This window comes from Caretta caretta, chromosome 2 (assembly GCF_965140235.1).
Source record: "Caretta caretta isolate rCarCar2 chromosome 2, rCarCar1.hap1, whole genome shotgun sequence".
In the NCBI taxonomy this organism is placed as follows: domain Eukaryota; kingdom Metazoa; phylum Chordata; order Testudines; family Cheloniidae; genus Caretta; species Caretta caretta.
The window spans coordinates 58,131,993-58,159,972 of NC_134207.1; the positions used below are offsets into that span (position 1 = coordinate 58,131,993).

Below are 27,980 nucleotides of genomic sequence, written 5' to 3' on the forward strand. Positions count from 1 at the left end.
AGACATAATGAGATCATGTCACTTCCCCTAGGCCACAGAGTAATACATGGCATAAAATTAGGATTCGATTAGGATTAGAACTCAGGAACATTTTACAACTGTACTTAGGCATCTAGACCACACTGTCTCTATTAGATACCACTTCTCTTTTCTGCCACTGTAGTATCACACTTCATCACCACAGGGAAAAGTAGGGCCCATAATTCCCAAAGAATACAGCTTTACCAGTGGAAGCTGTGGTGTAAAGATGACTTGTGTGTATATGATTGTGTCATCTAACCCCGCTGAGAGCATGAGAACTTCCAGTATAATGTACTCGGTTTCCCCCAAACTTCATCTGCCTTTTCTATTTAGAGTGCAAGATCTTTGGTGTAGGGACTGTCTTTTATTATGTCTTTATATAGCACTTTGCATAATGGGGCTTTGATCCCAATGAGGGCCTAGGGTTACCAACTTTATAATATTTAAAAACCGGACACTGCAGCAGGAGTGCCGGAACCTCCTCTGCCCCTCCTCTTCCCACTGAGGCCCCACCTCTGCCCTGCCCCTTCTCCCCAATGCCTCACCCCTGCCCTGCCTCTTCCCGCAAGATCCCACCCCTGCCCCGCCTCTTCCCCCAGGTCCTGCCCACCATTCGCTCCTCTTCCTCTGTCCCCCCGTTGCTCACTGCTTTTCCTCTCTCCCCCCACTCCCGGGTCAGGAGGGACTCACCTGTGGAGCTGGGGCTGAGAGCCGCACCTGCCCGATGCAAGTAGGAGGTGGCCCTGACTAAATAGGGCCTGGCATGGGTGATGACGTGGTGCCTCCCCGCCTTCCCTGCCCTCAGTAACCAGACTTTGGGTGTCCATTCAGTAGACCTAACCGGACACTGTCAGGTCCCCTTTTCCAGTCGAAAATCAGGTACCTGGCAACCCTATTAGTGCCTCTAGATACTACTGGAAAACATAAATAAATAATAATGATGAAGACCTAAGTATTTGGATTGGAGTTCTAATTAACAGAGATAAGCTGAGCCAACACTGCAGAGCCAAACACCTTTGCTGGGGAAGTTTAGATTTGAATCTGAATCCAAATTTCACAGCCCATGATCATCTCTGAAAAATGAAGAAAATCTTTAATCCCTTCCTCCTCTTTTGTGTACTGAAGAATTACACAGAAATCCTCTCTGTGATTTTTTTTCTCCCATAAGGGCTTTGTGCTACCTCTCCAAGCATCAGTGCATTAGGAGATTATGTAAAATGACTGGTGGATGGGATTACTTGCCATCACATGACCTGCTTACACTTGAAATAATCTTTTGATTCCCTCTTTTATCTGCACAAGTTGCTAGCCTAAAGAGTCAGAATGTTGTGTCAGTTTCCTCTCACATGGATAATTTTCTTTCCTTACATTAAAAAAACAACATACCACATATATCCTATCAAGTGATGTTTCAAAATGTCATGAGAGATACAAATAAACCCTGGTCTTTTATGTTTTAGAGTGTTACCTTGATCTGCATTTCATTTCATTGCACTAAAATGCTCAAACTGTCTACTTTATAAATAAAGTTTGTTTGTCTGTTTGATATATTGTTTGTACTGTATAATAAATAGAAAATATGCCATTACTGTCTCCCCTAAAAACCAGTAGGTACAAGCAGGGACTAAAATTTGCTTTAAAAATTGAATTTAAAATATAAACAATTGTGACTTTATTTTTCTTAAGTGGACTTCTAAATCTCAGACTACATTTGCCTCACTGATATTAAAGTCATTTACCCACTGCTATATTTCAATAGCCTATGCACTACTGGAAATGAATTTTTAATAGATCAGTAAAAAGACAGCAAGATTCAAGGCTCAAAGAGTCAAACTACAAAAATGAAAGTTCAACTTATAGAACCAGTATAGCCACAAGCATGTTCATACAATTTAAGTGTTTGTTTTAAACCAGTAAACAAAGGTGTGATTTCCATTGACCATTCAGTCAAAAAACAGTTTTTCACACAGTATTGCAGACAAAAAAATTGAATTTTAATACCCTCTCTGGTCTTGAACTCATTCTCCACGGTTGTCAACTTTTATCCACTCACACATCTGGTCTGAGGCACCACAGAGTTAGAAACAAGAGGGTAACTGCCTTCCAAATGAATCTTTGTTTTTAGCTAGCCCCTAATAAAATCAACATCCATAGGGTAGCCCGAGCACTACTGCATAGTGTGACAAGCAAGACTTCCCTGTGAACTCTCCCTGAAGCAGCTTTGGCATAATACACTCCCTAACATGTTCCAGCTCAATATTGTCTCTCCATGGACTGTTAGGTCTAATAAGGACTCCTTTCTTTGCAATCAGTCAAACAATTCATGCTTGCATTCAAAGCATTTCACTTGATTTGCTATCCTTTACTTCCATTCTATGACCCTGAAAAAGTAGCTAGTAGGTAGGTAAATGTCTCCCTTTCTCAAACCCACAGACATTAACGCACAACCACTCAGAGCCTCAAAGGTATTTAGGCACCTAACACCCATTGATTTGAGGATCTAGGCCAATGGGACCAAATGATCAAAATCCAAAGGGGCTTTTGCCAAAGGAAAAACAATGATCTCTTGTGTGCAGCCCATGATGCAGCAAAGACACTAACCAGCTGTCACAAAGCAAGGCAGCATTGTCTGCAGTGCTGTTAGAAATAAGCCCCAGCTGTGCTTTGTCTCTGGCCTGGTAACAAGCAGAACTACTGTGATTTGGTGGGGCGGTGCATTTGTCTTGACATTTCCCTCAAGTGCCTTTTTACAACTCCACTTCTATTAATTAACTTCATCTTCTAGCTATACAGGATAACTACCTCCTCTTCAGATATGTGAGAGGCAAAGAATATGTGTGGAGTTGCACTTAGGCTGATTGGCTGTGAGGGATGATGGTACGAGTAGCACAATGTCAAATTTACTGGATAAGGCCATTGCCGTTAAAGTTTTATTACAGCTGAGGAAACTCACTTTGGAAGAAGCTTTTTAAAATTTATTTATTTATTTAAAAGCTTCCAAGCTTACTTAAGGGAGCCAAATACAGATAACCACGCAATGAAGAAATAAAAGAGCAAGAGGGGATAAGCTAGATTTATACGACAATGACTGGTGAAGGCTCTATTTTCTACTAAAAAGAAAGAACAAGAGATCACTTTTGATGAGAACAAAATGGACAAGGAAATGCTTTTCCCATAACAGGTGAGTTCTGATATAGCACTTCCAATGGTCTAAATTTGAGAATAGATAGTAGAGCTGGCTAAAACATGGTAAACAATTTTCATGAAAATTTCCCCTACTTTTTCCCCCCAATTTCAAAAAATATTGACCAGCTCCTGCTAAAAATTGAGAATCAGTCGATTTTGACAGGTCTTGGAATAAGTCTGGGGGAAAGCAAAGGAGGGTGAATACCATTGATAAGTGATTTGAAGATTGGGACAGATTCACTTGAGAGAACGCCGTGCATCACAGAAACCCACGAGGACACAGCTGGTGTGCTGCAACCACAGCTTATTACAGCGATGTATCACTGTTATCTTGTGCTGCCCATATCAGTTTGTTGCATCTAGCTGTTGTTGCTTGTCATATACTTAGGTCTTGTCTACACTACAGGGGAAATTCGATCTAAGCTATGCAATTTGAGTTACATGAATAGTGTAACTCAGACCGACATAGCTTAGATCTTAGACCGCTGATGCATCGATCGCCGCTCATTGATCCCCAGGTAGGTGTAGACAAGCCCTTAGACTATAAGCTCTTTGAAACAGATGTTCTTTTCATTATGTGTGTATGTACAGCACCTAGCACAATGGGTCTGTGATCTGTTACTGAGGTGCTAGGTGCTTCTGCAGTATAAAATAATCATAAGGATAACAGTCAGAGGAGGACATCTTTCCTGCCTTCTTGTGCCAAAGCATAGTTGCAGAGACTGTCTGGGGAACTACTTCTTGCTAGGAATGCCACCTGAGCATTTTGTACCTCTATCTCTTCCCTAACTCATGAGTAATTTACTTGATTTCCTCCCTTTCAAAAATACTCGATCAAACAGTCAAAATACACCTTTTTATTTGTTCATTAACACTGTTCCTCCCCAGCTTTTGGCAGTCATCTGGAAACGTGGCTAGTAGGGCTTGTTAAGGGCCGCAGTAGCAGCATTGATCGGCAAATTTATTTTCATGATTTGACAGCCCCCTCATCTTGACCTGACATTACATAGCACTCATCACTCTCCGTATATACTGACGCTACATCAGCGTGCATAGTGAATGCTACAGTGTTTAGCATTCTCAGAATTCACAGCTTCTCCTTGGGTAGTAAAAATATTCCCAGCGACACACAGAGCAAATGGGTCCTGAGTCTTGACTAAATGCTGGAAGCTTAAATACTTAACAGCAGGTCACACTTTTCATATCCAGAAGCAGTAGGCAGAGGGATCTGCTCATATTGCTCATGTTTTATTGTCATACACATTGCTCTGACAGAGATGCTGTCAGCATTGAGGAGTTTGGGCCTTTCTGACTGGTAGTTGTGACAATACCACTTCCTTAATTTTCACTTGGAACCATAATTTACAAGAAGAGCAGCTGAAAATATTTGATGAAGCAGGAGAAACAAGAAAGGGTGATTCAATTTTGCTAATCACTCTCTCATTTGAATGAGAAGGCTGAAGCTTCAGATTAGCTACTTCTGTGAGAATTCCTTTTTCCTTTGACCAACAGGCACCGACGGGCAGTGACACCTAAATATTACTGCTATATTTTGGGTTGTATAAAGCGACTAGGATGCAACACGGGGACTCTTTCATTCTGGAAATTCTTACATCATTATCAAATCTGGCACATAAAATATCCCACTCACAACAGCCCCTGTGAGGATCAACTGTGACCAGCCCTGACCTGGTCTTCAGGAAAGGAGCATTCAAGGAGCCTCCAGGCAAGGGCCCATTACAGTTGCTGCCTCTGCATCTGAGGGAGCTCAGGGATAGCGCAGGAGGGGAGAAAGTGGAAGCAAGGCCACGGCTCTGTCCCCCTTCATAGCAGACTATGGTGTAGACTGTGTACTGAGGGAGCAGACTCCACCATCACAGGGAGCTGAGACACTTTTCTGGACTATATGCTTTAGTCAAACACAAGTTACTGGAAACAATACAGGGGGAACTGAGTGAAATTCTCTGGCCTGTGATATACAGGTGGTCAGACTAGATAATTTAATGATCCCTTCTGGTCTTAAAAATCCATGAAAATTATTAGAGGGACAGGGTGGGTGAGGCAATATTTTTCAGTAGAGCAACTTCTGCTGGTGACAGAGACAAGCTTTTGAGCTTACACAGAGCTCTTCTTCGGGTCTGAAAAAGGTACTTGGTGTCACAGCTAAACACAAGGTCGAACAGATAGTTTAGCATAAGTAGTTAGCACATATTCTAGGGACCCTTCAAGGTGAAGTCACCTGTTAACACCCAAGTAATCACAGGACAAACAGGGGGATTAATGGGTTGCAGATTGATGTAATAAGCCATAAATCCAGTGTCTCTTTTCAGTTCATGATTTTTAGTGACTAGCAAAATTATGAATTTACATTCCCAGATTGTCTTTTGAAAGTGTTGTGCAGGTTTCCTTTGAGGATGAGGACTGGATATGTCAGTTATAGGGGGTTTGCTTTGTGAAAATTGTTCACCCCATAGGTGCCGACTCTGTGGGTTCTCTGGAGATGAGGCACCCATGGAAAAAAAATAGTCCCACCAGTCAGCTCCTCTTCCCCCAGTGCCTCCAGCCCGCCTGCGGGCCCTGCCGATCAGCTTCTCCCTTCCCCACCCCTCCAAGCCTTCTGCCCACCAGTGATCAGCTGTTCAGCAGTGTGCAGGAGGCTCTGTGCGGGAGGGGGAGGAGCAGGGGCAGGAAGAGAGAGGGTGGGGCCTGGGATGGAGCAGAGGTTGAACATCCCCTGGGAACTCAGGAAGTCGGTGGCTCTGGTTCATGGTGTTTTTGTCTTTCATCATTTTCCTGGGTGAGTTCATCTGAAAGCGTAGTGATTGTCCGGTTTCATCTACATAGCTCTTACTGGGGCATTTAGTGCACTGAATGAGGTACATCACATATTGTGACAGGCACGTGTAGGACCCATGGATCCTGAAAGATGTGTTGTGGGGGTTGTTGATCATTGTTGCAGTGGAAACATGCCTGCAGGTTTTGCATCTGTTGTTCTGGCAGGGTCTGGTGCTGCTTTGAGTTGGTGCATCCTAGTCTGTGAGGAGCTTGCTTCTGATCATGGGTTTGGAGAGATTGGGGGGTTGTTTGAAGGCCAGAAGAGGGGCTCAGAAAAAATTTCTTTTAGGATGAGGTCCCCACTGAGTAAGGGTTGTAATTGTTCGATGATGCCCTGTATGGGTATGGGGTGATAGGTGACAACTAGGGGTGTGCAGTCAGAGGGGGGGGGTATTTCTGTATTGAAGCGGGTTCTTTGGGGGTATTTGGTGGGGAGACAATAGATACTGCAACACAGCATCCATGAAAATTAACAACAGTTTCCTGGCTCCAACCAGAAAAGCACTTAAGCACATTCTTTATCTTAATACTTCCATGGGACTATTTTTGTGTCTATGTGCTTAAGTGCTTTGCTGGATCAGGGCCCCCTTGCATAACCTCCGCTTTTCATGAGGTGATACAGATCCACATCATCTCCAATTTTCCCCTTAAACCTCTATTCTTTATCTTTTCATTACATAAACTTATTATTGTACTAATGCTTGTCATTAGACTGTTTACTAGCCCTAACTTTGCACTTCCACATTCAAAGCACTTTACCAACATTAACTAATTAGCCCTATAATGCTCTTGTGAGGTAAACATTATTATTTGATATAAAATTAGCCCTATTTTACTTATGGGGAAAATGAGGCACAAAGGGGTCAGTTAAATAGCTTGCCAAAGGCCACACATAAAGCCAGTAGCAGAATGAGGACTGGAACTCTTGACTACTTGCTGCCACTCACCCGCGATGCTTCTCAACTGAGTTTTTCATCCTGCCCTAGGAACCTAACCTTTCCCCTGCAGTCTCACCTCGAGTAGAATTCCATCACTCACTAATAATTTGTCTCCTATTACCTTCCTTTCATTTGCTGCCAGAATACCCAGAGACATAACTGTCTCTCATGTTTGACCTCTCACTCCACATCAACTCCACAGGGATTCATTCCTGCAGAGCTGCTTTTATTGCAATTCTTGCCCACCATAAAATAAGCCTTCCAGTTTAGGGATCATTCAACTTCATCTGATGACCTGAAAGGTTCTGATAGGTTTTGGCTGCATAAGTCTGTGCTTTCATGAGTCAGCTGATTCAGAAATGTTCAAAGTATTAGGGGACATACTGTGCTTCAGAAACTAAGGGAAGCTGGCTGCACTGAATATAAACTCTTCAATTTGCCCAAACTACATTCAAAGAGTAGTCAGGCTGCTGGCTCTCAAGGGAATAGTTTAATAACAGCTTACTGAACAAAAGGAGTTTTCCAGTGAAAAGAGCAGGTAGGAATTAAGAGTCCATGACTATGAGTCAAATATCTTTAAAAGAAAATTCAGACCTACCTGTAGACAACTTTAATCTTTAATCTCTACTTCCAGCTTTCCTTCTTTTTTACTCTCAACTCTTTTTTTTTTAATAAAATCTTCACTCACTTTCCTAACAATGTACTACTGAAGAAATTTGATCAGGTCAAAACGGTTCCTATCATGGACAGCAACTAAATTAGACAAGTATAATGTAATCTACAGCACTTTCTTTTAAACAATAATCTCGGGTTGGACAAATTAACTGTGTGGCCAAGACACATGTGTGCATGCAGACACACACACGCGGTTGTTGGGTTTAGTGTGCGGGTCCTGGGTGGTGTTGGTGGCCTGTGATACACAGGTGGTCTGATTAGATGAGCTTGTGGTCCCTTCTGGCCTTAAACTCCATGATACATACCCAAAAAATACAAAGGCTGAGATTTCCAAAACTGCCTGTGGGATTTGGACACCCAATTCCAATTAAATTAAATAGGAATGGGATGTCCAAATCCCTTAGGTATCTTTAAGAAATCTCTGCCAAAAATTATAAATGGAAACATAATTTGATTGGCTATGGTCAATGAGGATAAACCGTGTCCAGTTTATGTCTGAAACATGTAGACCCATGTTTGCTCAAATACGAAGGATAGTCTAGTGGTTAAAATGCGAAGTTTGGCCTCACAAGAGCTGGGTTCAATTACCTTCTCTGCTACAGACTCCTTGTATGACTTTGGGCAAGTAACTTAGTCTCTCTGTACCTCAGTTTCCCACCTGTAAAATGGAGATAATACTACGTCACAGGAGTGCTATAAGCATAAATTAGTTAAAAATTGTGAAGTGCTCAGATAAATACAGTAATATAAATCAGGGTCAGGTGATCGTGTCTAAATCCCTCATTTCAGACCCAAAATAATGCTAAAAAAATCTGGTGTCTTGTTGAAAATAACTGTAATCAAAAATAAAGAATCATGACACTACAATTATACAGGGAGTTATTTTTGCTAATGGTAGAGATCCTCAAATCATTGCATAGATACTTTATTTGTGTACCTCAATTTGGGCCTTGGCAGATTGAGCGGTATGGTGCAAATCCCCTCTCATGTACATGCAAATCAGGTATCCGCATGTGTACATAGCCTAATAGGTACCTACCTCACCATATGCAAATACCTGATGTGTGCATGCAAATTGGGTATTTATGCAAATAACTTGGATTTGAGCAAACATATGCGTACAATTGTTCCCTGCTTACTCTGAAAATCTGAGCTATAAAGTCTAGGGAAACATTGTTAAGAATTCATAGGAGTAACACAAGTAGATTACTTATGACCCCTTTCTCATTGTTATTAAATAGCTATCACTCTCCTACTGCTCTTTGCCAGAAGTTAAATGATGGCATATTGGAGAACTGTCACACCAGACCCTAATCAACTGCCACCTTCCATTTGTACCCAGCACTCATTGCAACTTGAACTAAAAAGCTCCTGATGATTTGGTAGATAATATATTCATTATTTAAAGTGTTCTGAATTTTAAAGGTCATTCATGTGACACAATGAGTTTTTCCTTTTCACTCGAAAGCATGAGTTTTGTTTCATGGCAGCCTTCATTTACAGCTACTGCTAATAGCAATGTAGGCTTAGGTGAAAGAAGAACCATTTTTACAAGAAGGAATGTAGTAGTACTTACTCAACCCTTGTGAATTGCGTGTTTTGTTTTCAATAAAATTCAACAGATTCGCAAAGCAATAGTGGGTTTTCATCTGTGACACAAAATACTTCCAAAGTACACACTCCTAAATGAAACCTGGAATTCATTCTGCTAAGGTCAAATAACTGCTGGATAATTACCATAGCCTAGTTATACTTTGTAAATCCCAAAACACTTGGTAGAAAGATTTGAGCCATAAAGCGAATTGTGGTTTACCTTGAAAAGTAACCTAACTACTAACTCTGCAGCATACTTGGATTAATACCCGCTGCGCTAATTTACAAACTAGATCAGAGTGGTTTGTGAACAATTTGTCTATTTTTTTTGTCCACTGTGCATTCTGAAACTACTGCAGGGTGAGGGGGGGAGGGGGAGAAGAGCGATCGAGAGAGCGAATACAATATTTGAAAGTCCTGTACTTTCATTCTTATAAAGAGCTTTAACCAGGGTATTATGAGGGCTTTAATAAAGTAAAGTAGCTTTATATTGGATATAGTGTTATAAATGAGCTCCCTGGAGAGACACAGGTGGAAACAAACCCAGACAAAAATTCCCTATCTTTAATAACAAGCAAAGAAATAGATGTGATCAGGAACCTGTGAGATTCTGAACAGAATGTGTCAGGATTCCGATTTGGAATTACACAGGTTTATGGATCAAAAGTACTGATGACACAGGTACATCTGTGATTCTGATGTTGCAAATGACAAACAGTGGAAAACATGGCATATAGCACCCCCTTCTCAACAGCTAAAAGAAGCAACTTGTGTTAGAAATTACATTTCTTTCCACTTCCATGCAGCATAAGAATGTGGCTGCTGCAATATCCCAAATCCATAGTATTCACACATCATACTGAAAAATACATGTATTTCTAGGCAGTTCATGATACTGGGGACATTATACACCTGGCATTATGTTTGACTGCAACAGTAAGTGACAGTGATAGTGGCATGTTTGATCCTGAAATTTTCTGGAAAGCATGCTGGAGCTCTGTCATTCCCTGTCATTAAACCCCTATTAGGAAAAGCAATGGGACTCTTGCTTTCCCTGGTCAATGGAGATGTGGCATGTTTTACTTCCGAAAACACAACTTTAATTATCTGAAGGTCTTGTGGGAGAAAGTTAGCAGAACCAACACCCCCAATTATCCAGGAGATGGGGAGACTGCTCAAGGCTGTCGGCTTCCTCCTCCAAGGCCAGTCTTCTCAGCAGGAACGAGCAGTGGGGAAGTAGGGGAGTCTGGGAAGAGAGCTGAACAATATAGCCACTAACAGGCTTTATCTGCCAAATCCCTGATGCACATCAGGATTTCAACATACTAAGATATCCAGTTACTTTCCCACTCTTGTCTCCTCCCTGTTCCTTGGTCTCTTCTTTGGCTCCTCCCCCACTGGCATTAGGGAAGCCATCTACTAACCTTGATTGTCCATTCCATTTTTCTTAAATCCTTATTTCATGAAACAGTGCTGGGTCCTTAGCTAAATTCAGTGATGGCAGGTTTAGGTTTTTTAGTACAGGATGAAACAATAGGTCCTACACCCAGACATAACTGATGCTATTCCAACCAACCTGGAATCTGTCCACAGATTTAGTTTAAATTTTCTTTGGTGTAGGGCAATAGAGATGGGACTTCAGGGCACTGGCCTGTGTCCAGAATGGCCTGTGATTGAGTTGCCCCAGAGAGTACTCCCAGGTGCACAGTGGGAACACATCTGCTGTTACACATCTTGAGAGGGTACAGCATACTGTTCTGTGAAAAGTCAGCAATACGGAGACCTGATCAACCCCCCATCTCCAGATTAAACCATCTTTGGGTAAAACTCAGGGAGTTCACCACTAAAATTTTTTTAAAAGAATGTTCTGCTGCTGATAAAGCACCCACCCCTACCTCAGAAACGTCCCTAAAGAGAGTTATAACCACTGAGGTTGTAAAGTGGAGACACCCAGGCGCTGGGAAATTAGGGAAGATACAGAAAAAGACTCAACAAATGGTAAGGTACGCTCTAACTAGCATTTTTATATTGATCATCTGCATAAACAGAGAGGGTCACAACTAAGTTACAATTTAGGTATGAAAGATAAAATGTAAAAACTTGGGCAGAAAGGAGGACACATAGGTGCCAGTGTGTAATTGGTTAAAATTTCTGTTATTTAGGAGTGTGGGATAATGTGATAGGTTTAGTAAATTTGAAGGAGGTAGCTAGTTTTACCTATATAATGTAAATGAAAACCAATGCTCTTTGGGAACCATTTCCAGACTGCAGTTCAACATCAAGCTACGGGAACTCTGACACCTCTGCATGACCGTGATGTGCAGAGGCATCACCGGGAACCCGCAGATGAGTGCATCCTGACTGGCCATTGAGTGCAATTTGTCTGTATATTGGGACTGGTACATGTATTCTCTGTGTGTTGCTAATAGATAGATGTTTAAAGCGGAGTTGTTGAAGTCTCTTTCACTGGGAGAAGGTTCCGCAGACAGGTAGAGGCCTGAGGGAAAGGGTGGGTATTTAAATTGACCAGGTTTCTTCCTGAGCCCCGTGGGTAAGGATAGCTGCCTTACACCCTAAGATCTCGGAAGGGAAAGGGTGGGGATGCCTAAATTGATTGGGTCACGCCTTGAGCCCTCGGTAGGGTATAGGATGGGTGCCATAAATTGATCAGGGCACGCCTTGAGCCCTCTATAAAGTATAGGTGGGCTGCCCTAGATTTTTGCGGGTAACGATACTGACAATCAGGCCCTTTATTTTACTTTTCTTTTTCATCCGTTAACTCAGTTCCATTTTTTACTATACTGTAAATCTCCTTTTACAGCAACTGTTTTCCAAAATAGCCCTGTTAAGCCCAGGAAATCTACCTTATCTGTGACAACTCACCAAACATGGAATGCCAAAGTATTTGACATCACATAAAAATGTATCAGGCTTTTTCATCCACTGAAAAATGTAAATTTTTTTCTCATGCACTGAATCAAAATTATAGCAGTGCCTGCTATAGTTAATGGTCTGACAACATCCTGTTATAACTCCCTTGGGAGGTTTATCTCAAAATCCTCGGTAGGTTGGACTTTGGCACACAAGGTCTCAGCCTGGAGAAATTTAAGAACAACAATTTAAAAAAAGAAAAAATGTATTTCCCCTTAGTTCTCCAGAAAACAGGGAAACACAGAGCTGTTTTCACACATTCCTCCCCCCGCCACATAGGTACAGCTGTGTATATTCAATAGGGAAAGGAACGTCACATCTCATATAGGCACAACAGGGACAGTAAGGACTGAAGAGGAAGCCTTTGCTAAAAATATCCTTACTTTTGCAGGCATTAGTCAGGCCCTTTATTGTAGCTTTAATGGTTTTTCAGCCGGTAAATGTATTTGCCTTCAAAGAAATGCAGTTCTCCCCCTACTTCCCTTCTTTTTCTGCAGTTCATCTTTAATCAACAGACACCACTGAATGAGAAATCATTAATATGTACATTGCTGTCTGCAAATTGACTGTCACGGGGATTTCCCAAGAAGCTCTAGTTAGCTTATACACCCAAAGGATTTTTCCACCCTTAGAATACTTTGCTTTGATAGTTTTAACCTTGTTTCTGGTGGATAACATCCTTTTTACATAATCATGTAATGTGCAGAGGTCCTGAGCTCTTGGATTTAATTCCTATCTTTTCTAAAAAAGAAGGGGGAAAAAGCGGCAGAGGGAATTATTGCCCTGTCTCCTGACTGCAGTGACGGATGTGGAATCTCCTTTAGCTTGCATATTGCCTTTCAGCTTCATTGAACACCCAGAAGACATCTATGCCTGAACAGTGCAGTTTACAGATGCACAAGCCCTTTCTAGAGAAGTCCTAAGGGAGGATTGCCTCAATGAAAGACTGGCAGCAAAAATTTTTTTAGCAGTGATTGTGTTCTGTTAACCATTCCTTTGTCACAAAAGCTTCAGGCATCCAGGAGGTTTTTAAACACGTTAAACAAGGAATAGAAGCCTGTGATGATGCTGGGGTTACGTTTATTATAAATGCAAAGGTTATACTTAATACAACTCTAACATTGCCATAGGCATGTATCATATACATTATCAGGAGCACTGTGCAATTTTATGTTGGCAGTTTCATACCCCATAAAACAAAATTTTGATTTTAAAATAATGATGAGATCAGCCTCAGAGGAAAAAAATAGTGATCCAGACTAGCTCTCTCTTCAAAGGGATGGAGATTTGTTAGCAGGCAAAAAGGAGGGAGAGAGATTTAAGGCATCTTATCTTCCACACAGTTGTCACTATTACCAGTGACATCACATTATCATAAGAATTGTAGTGGCACAGTATCAATGCTACAGTTAATAGAGTGAAGCCTTTTCCATTCTGAACTCCCTCTATGCTGTTTATAGTAAGTTTATCTAACAAAATTCCTCTTGATCGGAAATCTCTCATCTCTGTTATTCTAATCAAAATACTATTTCTCTTGAATGTTTTTCATCAAAATGTACATGTGCAAAATAAGTCACGGCAACTAGATTATGTTCATTTGTACTAGATTCAGCCATGTAAGAACTAAATGGAATTATTCAGCATCTCATGACTGCAGCAACTACAAAGTGCTTTGGGTTAATGTCCTGCATGCAGTACAGTGTCGAACACATGCGTACCCACTTCAGCACTATACAGTACAATGTAACTGAGCCTAATAAAATTCAGAGTACGAGAAGCGGACACTGGCCTCAGTTGAGACAAATATAAAAATTGAGTGACGTGAAAGATGAATTCCAACCAAGTGAATATTGAGCAATATGTACTTTGAGGAACTAAAAGCACTTAGAAATATTATACGTATTAACAAATTAAGCCCTCAACATTCCTGTATTTAGGGCAGTGTTACTATCCCAATTTTACAGGTGGCAGAACTGAAACAGAGTTTAAGTGATTTGACCAAGGTCCCACAGGGCTACAACTAGCTCTGATCAAAATTCTCCACTGACATTATTTTTTGATGGAATGAAACATGTCTCCTTTCCATGGAAAATTTTATTTCTTTTGTTGAAAAACTGAGCATCTGCAAACTCATGTCCTCATTCTTTTGTATGTACAGGTCTCCCTAGCAGCATTACATCTTCCATAATGTATTGCGTCCTCTTACCAACACGGTGTTATCGTGGAAGATGTAGTTCTACTAGGGAGCCCAGCCTATAGAGGAGAATGGGAGCAAGAGACACCGAAACGGCAATTCCCATGAGGCACCACAGCAGCGTTTTCTAACTCAATTATTTTGGGTTTTGATTTTGCATCTAAAAGTCAAGATTTTCTTTAGGGGACCCCCCCCCCCACCTCATTTTCTGACCAGTTATAACTATACCCCAGTTAAATTCCTTCTAGGTACATGCCTTAAACACAAGACCATATTCACCAACACAAGAAGTTAATACATATACTGTTAGAGTCAAAGCATTCAAAGCAGTCTCCACACCACCTCAGTATAGGTCAATACAGGTATTTTCCTTTGAAACCATTTATTTAAAGGAAAAAGAATCTTAAAAGTCCAGAAAAGCCTATATTTTATTGAAAATGGCAAGAGCCTATATTTCCTTCAACTCACGGCAGCCAGTGTGGATGCACTCTTAATGTGCAATCTGATCAGTTAGCTTTGTTAACTTTATTCCAGATGTCATTATGTTAACCTCTGGGGCCATAAACAATAGACATGTACTGACCTTTCACACTATCTCCTGTCGAGAATGAACCAAGATTTTTCTCAATTTTTAAAACAATATTTAAAAATGTATACTGGCAATCTTGCCCATAACATAAAACACTGCATCCTGCTCTTCTTATTTAAACCCTCATTCATCATTTACTAAAGTGAAGAAATCCAAATCTAGATTTTTTGAACCCTTCTGAAGAAGTATTCTTAGCCTTTTAAAGAGGCTTGCAGGTTTGCATTTTCAGAGTACCTGATCTAAATTGACTAAGCTCTAATCAGGTTCCTTCATCAAGCTGAACTGCTTGGCCTTTTAGTGTTTTTGTGTATCTACTGAGCTATTCCTTAAAACACTCACCATGGCAATCTTATTAGCAGCTGAATACAATGAAGTGTAACACACTATAAAATAACAGAATAACAGACTCCCTGTTGCATAATGCATTGTAAAAAAATCCAGAGAGGCTTAAATCATGAGATAAAAATTGTCAAAAGATAACAACTACTGAGCAAGAGAGGTGACTTGAAATGACAAGAAGAGAATAAGTTCCTATTGGAGCACAATTTTAAAGATTGTTCTTTACAGGTCACTTATTTATTTAGGCTCCAATCCTGCAAATACTAAAGGACATTTCACTGTACACATCAACAGTTCCATTGACTCTGGGGCAGTGACCATACTTTTGTGTGTTTGTGTTTGTATACCACCGAGTACAATGAAGACTTATTTACAATCAAACTTATTGAACAGAATGCTTTGGAGTACCTATGCTGCCAAACCAGAGACAAATCTTTGTATACTTAAATGGAACCCACAGGTATTCCTATAATACAAACATTAAATAATTATCATGGCCAAATTCACTCCTATTATAAATCCCTTAAAATTAATAGTTACAACAGATGGATTGTGCTCCACATCTTTTCAGTAAATCCATCATGGACATTATATCATAAAATACCTGTATTTAAAGACTAGTAAGCTTGTATACATACAACTTTGTAAATTAATAGCTCAATCCTGCAAGGCATGGAACCCCCTGGGCCTGATTCAATAGAGCTTTTAAGCATGGGCATGTGATGTGCCAATGGGAGTCAATGGCAATACTGATGTGTAAATGTGATTTTGTGTTTGCAGGATTAGGGCCTAAGAAATAAGTGACATATGAAGAGAAATGTTTAAAATTGTGCTCCACTAGGAATTCCTTCTCTTCTTGCCATTTTCAATAAAATGAGACATCAAAAGAAGTTTTGTTCTAAACTTATGTTTAAAAGGCTTAGCCTCATTTTCAGATATCTTCATTCCAGAGCACTTGACGCCTTGTGGGATCAAGCCGTAAGAGCTTGCTTGCATTCTTCATGCATCCGACCTCACACTGAGTATCATAGGAGTTTGGGATGTTTAGTGAATGCAGGACTGGGACATCACCTTTGTTTTCCTTTTAAATATTCCATGCTTTGCTCTTGCATGTTAAATGAAGCTAGGGCCTGATCCAAAACCATTGAACTCTATGATCATTTTTTCATGGACTTCAGTAGGCTATGGATCAGATACTGAGTGCTTCGTAATTATGCGGAGTTGTGTTCAGTGAGCTCAGACACTTGGAAATGTTTTTAACTTGGAGCTTACACTTCAAGGTTACTCTGGAATTTATACCTGAAAAATTTAAAGGAGAACAAGTGAGTTTTCTTGAAAGTGATGCCATTGCATATAATTACAGCCAGGACTTTACACGCTTTTGAAACTGCTAGAAGTAGAAATAGAAAATGAGATCATTGTTCCCAAAAACAAGTTTATGGCAAGTACTGGATGCTCATCTACTTCTGTTCTCTTCAGTAGCCAGTTATAATCTGCTGATTAACGACAGACTTTGCCTTTTAAATTTAGTCATGGTAAGCAAAGAATCGTTGCACTCCAGCAGAACCATACATTTCACAAAACAGAGCAGATTGATCAGCCTAAAAATTAAACAACTATAAAGTGGGGATTACAGTGCTCTGGAATGAACATATCTGAAAATGAAGCTGTCTTTGAAACATAAGTTTAGAACAAAACTTCTTTTGATGTCTCATTCTAATGCCTTGTAAACATCTTAATTGATTTAGAAAACTTTGATAAGAAGTGAGTCATTCAAATTTGGGATTGTCCCATGAATTCTCTAAAAATATCACCTGGCACAATATGACAATAAGCAAAGTAAAGTTGAATTGAACATTGTACAATGCAAGGAATGTCACCACCCTTCTCATCCAGGGGGCATCCTGCAAGTGACTGACGACATCCGGAACTGTATTACTATTACTTGGCTGCCCTTGGGATAGTTCTGGCATGTGCTATACCTAGGCTATTTTAAGCAGTATCGAACCCTTGTGGTTGCATCAGGAGGGACTCAATGAAAGATGAGTGAAAACACTGAAGCTTAGGTGACAATGTCCTCCAGTGTCCTGCAGTGAAATTTACAACCACCTTAGGGAACAACTGACTTCTAAGAGCCATTCCATGATTAACTTTGCAGCTGTTGGTCTGTTAAATTACTTATTAGAGGACAGAATAGAAAATCCGTTAGGTAATCGAAGCAAGTTTTTGTATTAGCCGAGTGGGAGGTTTCAGGTAGGAGTTTAGTGGAGTGCAAAATGCCACTTTCAACAAGCACTATACATTAAACATTCCTTAGGGTACAGATGAACCTGAGCCACAAAGTTTGGACTCAGATCAGCCCAAACATAATAACAGTGAAGCAGGGGCCACCTTAATTCCGATCCAAACTTCCTCCAATCTTGAGGTGTCCACATCTAAACTTTGGAATAAAATATACCACTCATGAATGACTGTCAATAATAGGTAGCTGAAATTTGACAAGAAAACAAACAGGATTTGGAGCAGTTTTAAGGTACATATGTCCCCAAAGTAAACCCTTTACATGGCCTTCTGCTCTTTTCCCCATCTGTTCTCAATACTTAGATACAACTTTGCTAGGCCTCTGATAGGTACACACTATTGCATTGTTGTGAATTTAAACAAAAACTCCTTTGTTGAAACTGTTATTCTGACAAATAGGTTTGTCTGGTAGGGTCTACATGTGGACTACTGTATCTATAATCAGAACCTCTACCAGCCCCTAAAATGATTCCTGCTTATTTTATACAAGTCTTGTTGTTGGTCAATAACGTGAAGGGGGTTGTTTGTCAATAACATGAAGATTTTATTGATCCAGCACTAAACTTTCTTCTTAAAGTTCCTTTGCTTCTTAAAACTATTGAAACATATCACACCTAGCATTAGTTCACAGCCTGCATTCTAATGAGATGGAAAGTGAACTATGCACTTTAACTTTAGGGCTAGATTCTGAACTGAGGACCAGAGCCTCAGTTCATGTACATGAGTAATGCTCCCTGGGTTTCAGTAGAATTAAACTGATTTACACCAGCTGAGAATCTGGCCTTGTGATTTTCACACATATGGATCACAATTACCAGAATTGCAAACACATAGGAGGAGCAGATTGTGGTCTCCACTCACAGAGATAGCTCTACTGGGATGCTGTTGTACTTCCAAAGGTATCTTAAAAAAAATGGTGCAAGTCTCACATGCTGGTCCTCAAATGTTTTGGAGAGTTGAGTGCTGCCAGGGCTCAGCACTAGACATCAGATATTCACATAACTCCCATAAAAAAAAAAAAGAGCACTCCTGAGTCCAACGAGTGTCAGGACAAATGTCATTTTCTTGATGGAAGAAGCAACACACAGGAACCTCTTTAGCTGCATAGTCATTTGGAAGCCATCTGCCCTCTTGTGCTGTCACCCATCTTACACACAAATCAGAGAGCCAAATGCAAAAGCCAGCACTCAGGAACATCATAGGGATTTGTTAGGCTCTGAGCCCCAAATCTGCACGTGGAGTACATTCAGCCATGTACTCTGTGTAGTTCTTGATCTCTGGTAGATGTAGTATTGATAATCTTCAATTAAAATATCACCTGTGTATAATTCATTGCTATTTGTTAATATAAGTCTTAACGTTACTTAACTGTTTTCAAGCATCATGCCTGAGAGAACACAACCCAATGGCAAATACTTATAAAAATACGCAAGGGGACTGCAGCCTTTTGGGACATGAGACCTTCCTCTTGGTGAAGTGAAAGGCATAATACTCTGTTTTTTACCACTGAGGCATGACACAATTTAGGTAACATGTCAGAGCTGAAAAGCCAGCTTGTGAGATGCCTTGGACTTGACCAAGAGGCATGCCATATTCTGTAGAATGCTACAATCCTAACTGAAAAATAGTGTGATCCATAGGTACAGAGCATTGCTGGGCTATCCATAATTTGTCATTACAACTGTCAGAAATAGAATAAGAAGAATGGTGGCAAAGCAAACAATACAGGACTAAATCCTGCCCTTAGCAGAGGTGGCTAGTATGGAGTAAGTTTCTTGTTCTTTCATGAAACCAGCACAAGAGGTATCCTGCTTTATAGAACGAGCTGCATCCAATGGTGAATCTGTGTAATCCACTGCACTACAGAAAGCTCCTGTCTGCCTGTTTGAACGGTGAGAGAAAAAGCTCTCTAGGCACTTCCACCCCACTTACCTTTCCTTGCACAGGAAAATATCACCAGCCAAAGTTTAACACAAAGTATGCAGAACAGATTAACCTGTTCCTTTTTTTCTCTGTATTCCTTTTTTTTTCCCTAATAAAATTCACAATCAAGCCCTTTTCATTTTCCTGTCCAGCAGAAGTATGGTTTTCTTGTGAGAGAACTAATAAACAAGGGCTGGAGAGTCAGTGAAGTCAGTTTTCATTGCTCATGATGTGAAAGATCCTTTTTCCCCGCACATTTAATGAATGGAGATATTCCCTGGTGCGGCTGTTTGAAGTCAGTGATAGATTGTCTGGATTTGGCTCACTGTAACTTTGCCCCAGAATAGCTTTCATACTTGAAACCCCAGAGTTACTAAAAAATAACTGTTGATACCCAACAGGTTACTTTCAAAGGACATTATATTTGTGCTATTCCAATATCAGCAGTTAGCAAGTTCTATTTCTCACAAAGAACTTACAGTACCATAGACAACATCACACGCCCTGAAGGAACCCTTATGTAACGGAAGGTATAAAAACTCCTCCAAAGTAGGACAGATCAAATGGTAGCCCTGTTTTTTCCTGATATTTATGCTGATTAAAAAATGCTGAATCATTAGTTACACGATACTTCATGTGCAAACTTCAGAAGATAAATAATCTTTTAATCACCAACTCAGTAGTCAGCATATACAAGCTTTTAAAACAAAATCAATTACCTACTACCAATCCATTGTGTTCTTTGATATGATATATATTGGCATAGCAATAAACTCACTTAGCTTTCAAGACTTTAAAATACTTTAGTTATTAAATTTTAATGACAAGGATAAAATATAATGTCTTTGTTTTACAGTCACATTGGCTGCCATTAAAGATTTGCACAGAAAATGAGATTTGCTTATAAGTGAAGATGGAAAATGTCCTGACTGAAATAAAGGATGAACTGGTGGTAAAATGCCTATAATCCATGAGCATCCATCCAATCTCCCAAACAGATCTGCTGCATCATGGATCTGCTTTGCCATAACTTCATTTTTGCAAGTATTATGTCTTAAAGGCAGTGGTACTGGGAATGAGGACAAAAACACAGCATTACCAGTGCATTCAGATAAAGGCATTGGAGTCGATTCTGTAGCCACTTCATGACAGAATTCCTAATGAACTCAGTGGGAAGTAGAGATCAATAGTAAGTCCATCTATGGATCAGCAATAAAATCAGTTATTAAAACACTCATTTTCAACACAAGCTCGCAGGTATTGAGGTAACCAAACTCTTGTGAAAATTCAGGAATAAATGTTCGTACAGAAGCGATGCCTATCCTTTTAGGAAGGAGGAAGAACCTTATTTCCCTGTCTCCTTCATCCTAGGTCTGTAATTAGACAAGAGAGCATACAGGAATAACACTGCTCTTGAGGACTGGGGGCAAAAAGAACCTTAATATAGGGTCTTGTGGATATTGCATTAGTGTTATTAGTGTAACTAGGCTGACCTTGAGCGTTATACACCCTAAGCCTAAAATAAAGACAGAAGAAACAAAGACATTTTGACTGGGCTGCACAACTCAAGAAGCAAATGTAAAGAAATGTATCTTCTTCCATTCTCATGGTAGCTCTGACATTTGTAATAGAAACATCCATTTGATAATACACTATTTTTCTCGCATAACTACTCCCCGTTGCACTGTGTACAACCAGCTAAACGGCATATATTATTCATTCTTCAGCTCTACACTCTGAAAATCAATAGTGCAGCATTAATGTGGCTTTGTCACTGGGCTAACACTCTGCTTAGCAACCAAACGGTTAATATATGACTTGCAAAGGAATTTGTATAAATGTTTCATATGACATCCATTTTCATTCCAAACTCATGGAAAATTAATGGGTGTGATTTTCCCATAGTGCCTGATCAAAAGCCCATTGAATTCAATGTAAAGACTCCCTTTAATTTCAATAGGCTTTGGATCAGACCCATAGGGATTTTATGTTTGATAACTGGCAAAAAAAACACCCCAAAAGCCAAACTGAGTTCACAGTGTTTATCCCACACAGTGTAAGAAATGGATTCAACAACAATCTGTTCATGTCAACTGCTAAGGTGCAATGAAATATCTGAATGAGGATGCAGATATTTGTAGATTAAATGAATGTGATATTCTTTTTCATATTTCTTTGAAAGATGGCAAAGTAACAATTATGTTTTAGGTTTATGCTGAATGATATTTCCATATGTTTTTCTTGATTTTCCCTTCTAAAAATCTCTTCATTATTTCCCTTACAAAAAGAAACTTCACCTCTGAACAAGAAGGCAGACAAGCTGTCCTTTGCCAAGCTGACACCAATATGGTTCTGATTGGCTTGCAAACAATGTCCTAGGAATGGTTGAACTAGCCCCTTTTCCCTAGAAATTCAGCAAGTCATCTCAATGACAAGTCCAGTCTGGGGGCTTGGCTCATAAACATATAACTAGATAGCAATGCAACATGCTGTTGGAGTGATACTGGGTCAACAAAGACAACAGTTTTTCAATTTTCCTTCTACAGAGGGAATGAGTTTATCCACTACAGCTTCTTGCCCCTTGTTTCAGGATAAATTTATAATGTGCTATGTGAATATGTAATTACACTTTAAAACAAAGTGCTGAAATTTGGATTTTTTACCTTAGATGAGGATCATGCCATATATCCTAATATGCTATCCAATCAACAGTATATTGTATTAAAGCACATAATGTATACCAATTTCAGTATATCTTGGTTTTATATGAGGCTAGTTCTTCATTTTCTAATGTTTCATAGATTCCAAGGCCAGAAAGGACCATTCTGATCATCTTGTTTGACCTCCTCTACAACATAGATGAGACAACTCCCCCAAATAATTCCTAGAGCAGATCTTTTAGAAAAACATGCCGTCATAGAAATGTAGGACTGGAAGGGACCTCAATAAATCATCTAATTCAGTCCCCTGCCGTGAGGGCTAAGTATTATCTAGACCAGTGCTTCTCAAGCTATCTGATGTGGGGGACGGGCAACTTTTTTTTCCAATGTGCGCGCAGACCGGCAGCCAATGGCTCGCGGACTGGCACCGGTCTGCGGACCACCACTTTGAGTAGCACTGATCTAGACCAGGTGTTTGTCTAACGTGTTCCTAAAAACCTTTAATGATGGAGATTCCCCAACCTCCATAGGACAATCTTGATTTAAAAATTGTCCGTAATGGAGAATCCACCCTTGGTAAATCGTTCCAGTAGTTAATTACTCTCACTGTTAAAAATTTATGCCTTATTTCCAGTCTGAATTTGTATAGCTTCAACTTACAGCCATTGGATCATGTTATACCTTTTTCTGTTAGACTGAAGAGCCCATGATCAAATATGTAGCTACTTATGGAATCTAACCAAGTCACCCATTAACCTTCGCTTTATTAAACTAAATAAATTGAGCTCCTTGAGTCTATTACCATAAACCAGTGGCTCTCAAACTTTTGTACTGGTGACCCCTTTCACATAGTAAGCTTCTGAGTGCGACCCCCTCCCCTTATAAATTAAAAACACTTTTTAATATATTTATAAATATAAATAAAATATATATATATAATTTACAAACGGTGAACCAAGTTTGGGAACCCCTGGGCTAGGCCCATTGGGACAATTTCTCTCTCGTTTACATTATTCAACCACAACTTCCATGGGAGTAATTGATCAGATTTTGGCCCACTGAATATTTACATATAATGTATTTACTAGCTGAGGACAGTTGAAAGGAAACTCCAACTGTATAATATGCTTTAGTTCAAGCTACCAACCAAGAATCACATAAAATGGGCAATAAGTCATATAGAAGGCAATTTAAATTAGGCAAATAGGCTTCACACAGCAGCATACAGACAAGCACATTATGCGTTCCATTGCAGCAAAATAGAATAAAACTATATGTTCTGTGAGTCATGTTCAGCCAGATGAGGGGGAAATCAAGAGGTGAAAAATAAACAAATATGAGCCCTAGTAGGTAAAAACAATAAATCACCTTGATTTTCAAAACTTGCCTGGATTGGGTATTAATACTGTGGGTACCACTTTTTACCTAAATCAAATATATTGCCAGGCCCTTCAAAATAGGCCAAACCAGTGGTAAAGTACGGCGTCAATAAACACTTTGTTCAGGGTTTTCAGAAGTGCTCAGCATTTGCCTAATGCTGTTCCCACTCATGTATGCCAATGAGGGTTTTGCTATTGAATTCAATGGGAGCAGAATTAGACTAATGCAGAGTACTGATGAAAAATCCCACATCCTCTGTGTACACACAATTAACCACCAAGCAAAAGAACGATCAAGAACAAAACCAAACAAAACAATTCTAATAGACTAAAGAAAGGACCTGGGGGTTCACTTTTACCATATCTACTCAGCATTATTGTCTTGCTTTCTAGTTTACAGTATATTTTGGCAGTAGCATGACTCATGGGTATTAAGTACTATGGGCCATAGACTCCTCTCTGACATGAGAAAACAGAGGAGAACCTACAAGAAAACATCCACGCCCTTTCCCCTCTCAAAACTGTAGCAGTATAAAATTATTCTGGCAACAGGCATGGCCAGGGAGCTACAGGTAAGCCAATGATCTCTGAGTTCAAACCCGGCAGGCCTCCGTCATCACGTGCATAGGTAGTGTGGTTCTACGGGGCTTTGACTCTCTCTCTCTCGTTCCCGACCACTTGCCAGCAATGCTCGCTATGTTGCTGTGCTGCCATTCTTTCTTCTCTCTACAGGAGCACTCATATTTCTGGTGGTTAGGGGGAGGTCATGCTTACTTAACCGCGCTGCAAAGAATATATGCAGCACTGAGGGACTGACTCCAGCCTGTCCAGCAGGCTGCATAGCAGCTGTACCACAGAAGTGCAGCAAGAAGCTTGATGGCCGCTATACCATACCACTGGATCATACTGTGTAACATGGCTTCCTCAAGACTTTTTTGGTACAGCTTATGCCCATCTGCTTCCCCCTGCTCCTCCTAAAGGAGAGGAACATATGGCTCAGAATACTCTACTCTCAGAAGTAGGAAACCCATTTGCATGTATTTTCTAAAACATTCTTTAGAATACCCTCGTTTTTCACTGCCAGCTGTTTACTCTAGTTACAAATCTTTATACACCATGCCTTGACTCCTTAAAGAAAATTTTGTCCAGGCTCAACCCAATAATACAGCCCGTGGTGAAAAATTAAAACAAAACATAATATGCTTTTTAAAATGCCTATTACAAAATAATTATTAACCAATTCATGGAAATGTTGCCATGCTTTAAATTTGTATAAACTCTTCCATATTTTAAAGTTATTAATATAGGACTGACACCCTAGTACCCCACAAGTGAGAGGGCAAAGCATAGCCAGAGTTAAGCAATATGTGTGTACTAAAGCTTTGCGTATAGTTTAAGTGCTATTAATTTAGGGCCAGATTTTGATGGTCTTGTTCATATTGAGTAGTACCTTATGCCATGAATAGTCCCACTGAAGTCAATGGGACTCCTCAAGAGCTTTTTATTGTAAGTAACAGTACCAGAATCTGGCCCTTCCAGTCCAATCCTGCCTTCTTAACACAGGTAAATTTCCCCTTGATATCAGGAGTACATTTGCCTACTTTGCCTGGATAAAGCCAGCAGGATTGGGACATAGTCTAATGAAACAATCTGATTCCTTATCTCTGCATATTCTGTATATTCATATAGAACTCATTCTGGGTTTCAAAGGTTTTTTTATCAGAGATAATATTGCTATGATATTTGCCAGATAAAAAGCAACCTCCTGGGGGCTAGTACCACTCTCCTGACAGTCAAGCTGATGCCACTTATTAGATGTCCCGAACTGATGAATTGAGAGACAGCCATTTTAAACCTATACAATGCCCCTAATGGAAACAGTACGAACACTCTGAAGTTGCAGAAAACATTTCTTTATAATCAAATAAAATGATTTTATAAGCAAGGAATCTACTAATGTTTCATACTTATACTCGTGGAGAAAGATCAGACATACATGCAGTATACTATTACATGCGTGCATTTGTGTTTATATACAACAGCTCTGAAGGTTTATAGTTCATATTTATAGTGCTTCAGCCTGATTTAAAGCTTCCTGAAGTCAATGGGAGGTTTTCCATTGATTTCAATGGGCTTTGGAGTAGACATTTAATCAGTTGTATTCACATGATCACATGTACCCTTGTTTTTCTCTATATTAAACATTTTTAGTGAAAGTTATTGATGCATTTCAGATAAACAGGTCATGTACTTTTAATTTTCTAGTGCTTTGGTGTTAAGCATGTCATTTACCCTACCTTTGCAGCCACTGATGAGTTGGGTTTCTCTAGCAAGTCCCAGAGTTTCTTCCTTTTATCTGGGCAACAAGTATTATCAAACTCTTCCCCTTCTCTCTCACGCATTGTCTCTGCCTCTCTCCTCAGTTCCTCATTCATTTGTTCTTTCTTCTGATGATACCTTGCCTGGCAGCAAGATTCTAAATATATCTCATCAATCCCCCAGAAATCAAGCTCTTGGCCAAAAGAGAGAGCACACATTTCTTCCATCATGTGTAGCTTTCCTGTCCTGTAGAAATTCAAAATGGAGGTGAAAGCCCCTGGGTGTCGATCAAAGAAATATTCATTCTCATTCAGGTTATAGTCATCACACACTTCCAGCAGAGAATCATGAGTATTGCAGTCTCTGAGCTTTCCTAATCGAGTCCTTGGGAGTCTGTCCAAAGTCCTCCATAGAACTTCATGATTGAGCCCGCCTACATTTATTTTAACTCTCCTTGAGCAAGTTTTGCTCCTAATGATCTCCACTGGTTCTGGTGGGAGGGAAAGGGTAGACTTTGAAGACTTCCTGTTCATCCCTGGTGGAGCGTTCTCTGCCATTCTGAAACGGATGCAGCTGTGAAGTCAAAGTCTTTATGAGAATGAGCTTGGAGAATACAAATTTTCGAGCAGGATCCTCTTTAGACAGGTCTCCCCATTCCTGGAGCTAGAAAAGAAAAATAAATGGAATCTTGCAACACACTGCATATTCACACAGCTTTTTTCTTATGTGACTATATACCTCCCTTTCTACACTCTCATGTACACATCAGAATATAATGACAAGCGCAGTAATGTTGCTCACTGAGAAGGGAAGCTCTTTTTTGTGGTGGTAGTAGGAACAATGCCCCAATTTCAATAGTTGGGAATACCAAGACTATTATCAGAGCTAGTCAGAAAAATTCCAGTGAAACATTTTTTGTGAGAATTTGCCGATTCATCTAAAATCAAAATAGTTTGCCAAGATGGTTCTGATGGAGGGTTTCTGCCTGGTTTCCTGCTAGCTCACCTCACTCACTGGAGAGTCCCAGCTTCCAGGGTCCACAGCTTCGGGGTATTCTGCCAGGCAGACTCCTCTGGGTTCCGTGGCTCCATTCCCTTTTGCAGAGCATTTTGACATTTTGGGGTTTTGCTCTGAATTGGAACAAAGCCAAAATTTCAAAATATCAAAATCCTCCATGAAATGGAAATACCTTTCTCTGTGCAGCTCTAGGTATTATTTGATTTATTACATTACTTCATAGCCATGATTCTTCTCATTGACCAAGGAAGGTTTGTCATGTAACTAAAAATAGTTCAGCTCTACTGCCATTATAATCGGTCAAGTTTTCTAGTGCTAGAAACTACTGACTGGCTTACAGATGTTTGAACATCATCCCGTGACTCTGTTCTAGCCATTTACATTATATTTTGGCTGCATATTGGAGGAGCAGGCATATATATCACTCTCTATCCTCTCAGAGACCTCTTCTTCTGCACCACTTTGCCTACCTGTTAAGTGGCTGCAGGAACATGATTCCCAATGAATTACAGCATCTCAGCATCTTCAGGTTTCTGATAATCCTCAAGCTCATCTTCATTCACTGCCTAATGCTGCAGAATCCTTCATCAAGTGCAGCTGCCCTTCAGCCCCAGTTGGAAATACCAATATCAAACAAGTAGTCCCCACATAATCTGGTACAAGTCTCCCACAAAGAATAGTTCTCCCTATGTTCACTTGCTCATTTACCAGACACTGTGTTTAGATAACATGCTGGCTAGTCAAGGGGCAAATAAAACTGACAACCAAGGCTAGACAGACAGGGTCTGCAAAAGAACATAACAGATAGACTGACCGACCTCTTATAGGGAAGATGAGAGCTAGCCTTGTTTTCCATCACTGGATAACAAACTTGTCTTCCTACCGGAGGCCTGACCCTTCTTCTGAACTGGACAGGGATGGTGTCCCTAGCCTCTGTTTGCCAGAAGCAGGGAATGGGCGACGGGATGGATCACTTGATAATGACCTGTTCTGTTCATTCCCTCTGAAGCACCTGGCATTGGCCACTGTCGGAAGACAAGAAGCTGGGCTAAATGGACCTTTGGTCTGACCCAGTATGGC

At 40.2% G+C, this 27,980-nt stretch overlaps 1 protein-coding gene across 1 annotated transcript in view; it reads right to left on the bottom strand.

The window, feature by feature from the left end:
- The window catches only part of KCNB2 (potassium voltage-gated channel subfamily B member 2), a 305,366-nt gene that overhangs the window by 260,771 nt on the left and 16,615 nt on the right, over positions 1-27,980 (bottom strand). The window contains exon 2 of the mRNA XM_075125120.1: positions 25,862-26,546. Within this exon, the coding sequence (XP_074981221.1) occupies positions 25,862-26,440 (579 nt within the window). The 5' untranslated portion in view covers positions 26,441-26,546. The remainder of the gene's footprint in view (positions 1-25,861; positions 26,547-27,980) is intronic.